Below are 6,805 nucleotides of genomic sequence, written 5' to 3' on the forward strand. Positions count from 1 at the left end.
CAATGTTTGCATTTTATATTACTTATCTTAACTATCTTAACTACCTACTATTCTTAATTTTTTTAAAAAATTGATAATTACTAAAGTTTGGACCAGCAATCCAGACCATCCAAATCACTGACCCAGAAATTAGACAGACCAGATGGTAGTAACCATCTGAATTTGAACCGTCCAGTACTGCTTCATTTGTAGCCATCTGTTGGATAATATTCATCAATTCGATGGTTAGGATTGCTTGATCAACGTGGTCTCGGAGGTATTCTCGATCCACAGTATTGGCCAAGAATTTTAAAGGCAAGTGTTGGTGCATGGGCCATTCATTTATGGTGAGTCCCATCATGTCAATGTCTCAGATCAATGAAACAAGGGTCCCACCTGCACAAACCCAACTCACCCAAAAGCTAGAATGGCTAGAAAAATGAAATCAAATGAAATTTCCTGATTTAAAGAAAGAGAGTAGCAAGAGTAAATCTTGATTGTAATCAATTCAAGTAATAGTATTCCATATTTCACATGTAAGAGTTCTTAGCTTTCATTGCCACTCTCCTGCCTACATAAAGAAGGGTTGCATTAGGTTGGCAGCTGGCATCAAAGTTATAACATAACTTTTACTCGAATCCTGACCATACAAAATTCCAAACTCATGCTAGTGCATTAATTCCTCACTTGCTAGGATTGAAAACACACATACATATTATTCAAAAAGTGGATCACCATACACAATATAATACTCAATAACATAAAGAGTATTGCATAATGATAGTTATGATGGGGTTTGTTAGAGTACCCCTTTATTTACGTAAATTATCAAAAATTAACCCTCACCAATCTTCACCAATCTTCATTGCCGAACATATTCACTTATCTGAGCCGTCCATTAGAATGGCCGCTTCTTAGATATAGCAATTCCCACAACACAAATCAGATGGCCACCTCTTTTTATCTTGCAATATCCATTAAATTGGATGGTCTAAGAATCCAGATGATGGGTACCTTTCATGAGCTTCAGACCATTAGATTAATCTGCAATTTGACCAATAGCCTATCTAAAAGGTAGTCATCCTAATGTACGGCCTGGATCATTGACAAGTTCGCCAATTAGAGCTGATGAAGTCTTGAGAATGTTAACTCAGTTCATCAACAATGCCTTCACTAGACAATTAACAAAATCCAATTTATCATGTTGCATAACATCTCTTTAATCTTCAAACTTGAAATAAGAGCCTCCTTCGAAGCTCTACACAGATCTGGTTCGCTGTTGTTCATGGACGCTGCGGCCCACCACCTGTCGGTGGTGGTGGTGGTGGTGGTGTAGGCAAATCATGGTAAGCACCCCTATTTGAAGGTGGTACAGGCCTGTCCATTGATTATATTAAATTGTTGTTCTTGATCATGTTACATATGGTGAATTATTAGGAATGGCCCACCTATTGCTTGGCCGTACACTTCTTTGGACTGATTTTTTTTTTTTTACACACGCACACACACTACCACACATTCACGCCGTAGTGGGGTTTCACCACCTATGGGTACTCGAACCCTCATCCAGATGTTGAAACTCCTGAGAGTCTACCAACCCTCAACTGATTATTGGACCAGTGGCTTGGACTTGAATTCATTTGCAAGGCCCAAGCCTAGGTTTGATAATATTTCTGTTTGGAGGCTCATGTGGATCATGGTCTCAAGCCCTTTTATGGCTGATATATGAAAAAAAAAGAAGGATTTTTACCATAAAACATCTCAGCAGTTTGGATTTTACCGAATAGTACCTCAACAACCTAAATTCTAAGTTTTATTTACTTATTTAAAGCTGAGAATAGAGAATTGTGAGGCCCTATATGGTGGACGCAGATTGGGTACTACCCCTCCCATCTAGCTAGGAAAGGACAGGGACTTTGAGGGTCCACCCAAATGTAATAAGGGTTTTGTCTATACCGTCCATCCATATTTACATATCATTCTAGGATAGCCCAAAAATGAAGTAGATCCAAGGCTTAAGTGGACCACACCACAGGACAATGGCGATAATGACACCCACCATTGAAACCTTCTTAGGGCATGTTGTGATGGTTAATTGCCATCCAACCTGTTAATAAGGTAAAGTTGGCCTGGATGAAAGAAAAACATAAATATCAGCTTGATCCGAAACTTACGTGGCCTCCGAAGAGTTTTCAATGTTAAATGTTTAATCACTAATTTGTGATCCACTTGAACCTTAGAACTACCTCATTTTTAATTTTTTTTTATACAAAATTGATATTGGAAAATGGTGGACGGTGTGGATAAAATCCATATATTACCATGACCCCTCAAAGCCTTTGATCCATTTCTAGCTAAGGATGAGAAGAGTAATACCCCATCCACATGCCTACATGATATGTCTGGCTAAAACGGATTCACCATGTTACTATAGGAACCAAAGATGGAGTAAATCTATCAGATGGTGGGCCAAACTACAAAAATTAATACACACCACTCAAAAACATTCAAATAAGGCCCATCTGGTGGATTTGATCAACCATATTTTTTTTATTCATGTCATCACTATAATGGGTGCATATGTTAGACAAGTACACATGTATTAGGTTGACAGCTGGCATAAAACTTATAATATAACTTCCAACACGAATCGGTATGAAATGCCAAACTCATGCAAGTGCATTAATTCCTCGCATGGATTGAAAACACACATATATAATTCAAAAAGTGGACCGCCATACAACATATAATACTCAATATATATATAGAATATTGCATAATGATAGTTATAATGGGGTTTATCAGAATATCCCTTTATTTACATAAATTATCAAATGTTAACCCTCACCAATCTTCTCCAACCCTCATGCCGAACATATTCACTGATCTGAGCCGTCCATTAGAATGACCACTTCTTAGATAGAGCAATTGCCCAACACAAATTAGAATGGCCACCTCTTTTTAGCTTGCAATATCTATTAAATTGGATGGTCTCCTTGCGTAAGCTTCAGACCATTAGATCAATTTGGGATTTTGCCAATAGCCTATCTAAGAGGTATTCATCCTAATGTACGGCCCACATCATTGACATGTTCGCCAGTTAGTGCTAATGGAGTCTTGAGAATGTCAACAGGACCTTGTATATAGCACCCTTAAATCTTCAAACTTGAAATAAGCACCCATGTGGAAGCTCTGCGCAGCTATGGTCTGCTGTTATTAATCAGGTGGCGGCCCAACCAATGGTGTGATGGCCCACCCTCTGGTGCAGGTAGTGCTCCTGGATGCTGGGGTACACGCCTGTCAACCATCAGAATGGGATGATGATGTTAGATTATGGTTCTTGATTATGTTATATATAGTGGCAGTATATTAAGGGAATTTTGGTAATTTTCTTCCCCATAAGTCATAAAACAGAAATTTCCAAATCTCCAGGCTTTAGTTGGTAAAATGGGGATTCTAAAGAATTTTGTAGTAAATATTCCCTGGAAATGAGGTGTATTGTGATATATGATAAGTCGGAAACTTTGGCATTATATCAGAGTTCATTTCAATAAATCCAAACCGTTTAAACGATGCTTCTCATTGTGGATGGAGGATTAAAATGCTTAGATTGAAATATCTTTAGCCTTGGATTATTCAATCTTTAGGTTGACTATTGTTACCCAAAAGAAAAGAGTTGAATGATGAAAGGTTCGAACCATTTTAATTTAAGATTTTTTTTTCCTCAATCCAAGTTGAGGTCCATCATACAGACGGTTTAGATCATTGAAATATGATCTCATGTACATTCTTGGAGCAAAAGGCTCCACTCCGCTGAGCTGGGAATCGGTTACTGGGCCAACCCTTCTCACACGTGGGGTCCATGGGTAGGGGATCCAAACCGTTGATATGATGCACCTCTTCAAGGATAGAGATCTCCCAAAAATATCCACGTTGAAAGATCTTGTTGGTCAAGGGACTGCCCAGATCAACAGTGAGTCTTGTAAGATCAATGGCATGGATCACCAAACCATCTCGCGGAATGAAAACCATGTAATCACACTATCATGTGAACTCGATAAGCATCCAACCCATCCAATAGGTTGATTCTACCATCAAGATAACCAAAGGCAAAAATCATGCCAATCCAAAAATCAGGTGGTATGCATTGTACTTTGAAGCAAACCAATGGATTTCTATTTTTTGTAGTCCATAAAGTAAGCTGATCTGCCTGATTTTCACATCACGTATTCTTTATGATTGAAGAGACCTATTAGACGGATTAGATAATGTATACACATGGAATTTTGATACTGATGCATCAGATGCACTATAATCTATCGTACAGCTAGTTGAATTGAAGATGTCTACTTACCCTCTTTGACAGCTGCATTGAGAGAGGAGTAGAAAGAGGCAGAAGACACGCACAACTACCCAAAGCAGCCTCATTTCCTGCTTTCTCTTATGTCTCGCTCTGAGGCTCTCTTTCAGTATATAAGCATGAAGCCTAGTATTGTAGTCCGCGGACCACTGGCGTAAATTTCCAATCACACTTGTTGTGTTATTCTTACGGATGATCGGAGCCGTTAAAAGGGTAGGTCTCGTCATGATCATACCATTAGAAAAGTATGACTTTCCAGAAATGAGACTAGCCATTTTTTCTATTTGACACTTAAAATAGTTAAATGGTCAACGGTCTACAGTCAAGTCCATTTGTTAATTAAGAGAAAATTTCCAATTTGCGGTGGGCCCTACCTTGTGAAGTTGGCCGTAGAATGATCACAGTGCACAGCTGGTGGACTACCAATTCCCTGTACATCTTTATCATGATCCTAACCAGGTAACTCGCGGGGTCCTCCGTCCATTAGCTGCGGATTGAAACTTTCTTTGATTGGATGGTCTGGTTAATGTGATCCATTGGCTTTTAGATTGTAGTGTTCTTTGGTATGCCATCTATTGAAGTGGTTGGGTAATCCAAAGACTCTGAATCCTGGAGTATGGCCCATTTACTAATTGGAATTGCAAATGAACGGTTTAGATCTCGTCTGAGTTTTCCACATCTGAAGAAATGACTTGGAGGCACTAAAATGCCTGTGCCGTAGCAAGCACGGGATGGTCTCAAACTGAGGTATGCAAATCCCACTCGGCTATGTACACGCGCCTGCGTCTGCCAATATGTCATATAGGTTATAGATTCCAGCCGTTCATCAGGTGGACCCATATCTTCTAGATTCCTGGACGAAATTTCAGTTTCATGAGAAACCGAAGAAGGCCACAAGTCATGAAACAAATCAAACGATAATGAAGCGTTAAAAGGTTTCCTAAGTGATCATTTCTTTCAAAATTGTGAATCATATGGTAACAGGTGGGACATCCAGTTTTTTGGGGGGTTTTGCACTGATACGGTGGGATCCGCGTGATGCATGGCTTGGATGTGATTCTACGTTCCACATCTTATACACGCGCGCAAAAATCGATTCTCAGGAAGTAATGAATCAACGATTGACCCTGAAAAAGGCGATTTTGTTGGGTGGAAGAAATATTTTATGCGAAGATTTTCTTTTTGGGATTATTTTTTAGTAAACTCTATTGGGATGGTCCTGTAGTGTACGTTTTTCATCCACGCCGTCCATCAGTTTTTCCAACTCATTTGAGTGCATTATCCCAAAATCTAAGCATATTCAAAAATCATGTAGACCATACCAAAGGAAACAATGGAAATTGAATGCCAACTGATGAAGTTTTTGATTAAGCTGATAAACAGGTTGGATGACAAATAAACATCACTGTGGGCCTTAAGATTGCTTCAACGGTGGACATAACTATATTGAAATGATCTTTTAAAACATATAGATATTATGAATACAATGCACATATGTAACATCCTGAATTTTCATTGTTTTGGATTTTCAAAAATCCTTGAATTTTTTTATTAATTAACTTATTATATCACTTAAATGATCAATAGTACTTAATGTTAGTCTATAAAGGGGTGAAGCCAATAAAGAACTGCACAAATTTGATTAATCAACCGTAGGAAGCCAATGAATCCGCCCGATCACTTGAACATCAGGTGTAGTGTAACGTCCTACCCAACCAGAACAGTGTCCTGAGGTGTCTACGTAAAATTTGCTGCAGGACCGTTCGTTTAAACTATTTATGGTTTGGTGCCACAACTAAATTAAAAGTTTAAATTATTTTCATCCAACATTTTTCTTTCTCCATCTAAGTTGAGGTCCATTACACAAACCGTTTGGATCATTTAAATATGATCTCATATACATTCTTGGAGCAAAAGGCCGGACTACACCGGGTTGGGAATCGGACCCATTCATGAAAGTAATCAAGGTTTTATGATCTTGTTACTGGGTCAACCCTTCTCACACATGGGGTCCATGATTAGGGGATCCAAACCATTGATATGATGCGTCTCTTCAAGACAGAGATGTTCCAAAAAATATCCCAAGTCAATGGACTGCCCAGATCGACAGTGAGTCTCGTAAGATCAATGGAAGGGATCACCAAACTATCTCCATGTCCTCCGGAATGAAAACCATGTAATCACACTATCATGTGAACCCAATAAACATCCAAACCGTCCAATAGGTTGATATTACCATCAAGATAACCAAAAGCAAAAATCATGCCAATCCAAAAATAAGGCGGGACGCATTGTACTTTGAAGCAAACCAATGGATTTCCATTTTTTGTGGTCCACACAGTAAGCTTATCTACTGATTTTTGCATCAGGTATTCTATAAGATGGACGAAACCTATTGGACGGATTAGATATTGTACATACATGGCATTGTTATACTTATACAAAGATGCACTATAATATCTCATA

General features: G+C 38.7%; 1 protein-coding gene across 1 annotated transcript; it reads right to left on the reverse strand.

Moving 5' to 3' along the window:
- Positions 1-1,262: 1,262 nt before the first annotated feature.
- On the reverse strand, positions 1,263-5,078 carry LOC131221724 (uncharacterized). The gene is made up of 2 exons (XM_058217025.1): positions 4,334-5,078; positions 1,263-1,356 (listed from the first exon to the last, which is right to left on the reverse strand). The coding sequence occupies exons 1-2, from the start codon at positions 4,612-4,614 to the stop codon at positions 1,263-1,265; spliced, it is 375 nt and encodes a 124-aa protein (XP_058073008.1). The 5' UTR covers positions 4,615-5,078.
- Positions 5,079-6,805: the final 1,727 nt, after the last annotated feature.

This window comes from Magnolia sinica, chromosome 12, assembly GCF_029962835.1.
Source record: "Magnolia sinica isolate HGM2019 chromosome 12, MsV1, whole genome shotgun sequence".
Classification (NCBI taxonomy): Eukaryota; Viridiplantae; Streptophyta; class Magnoliopsida; order Magnoliales; family Magnoliaceae; genus Magnolia; species Magnolia sinica.

Coding starts and splice junctions, on each gene's coding strand:
- LOC131221724 (XM_058217025.1), bottom strand. CDS start 4,614: ATGGCTAGTCTCATTTCTGGAAAGTCATACTTTTCTAATGGTATGATC. Junction 1,357..4,333: donor CAATGCAGCTGTCAAAGAGG/GTAAGTAGACAT, acceptor ATCAATGGACAG/GCCTGTACCACCTTCAAATA.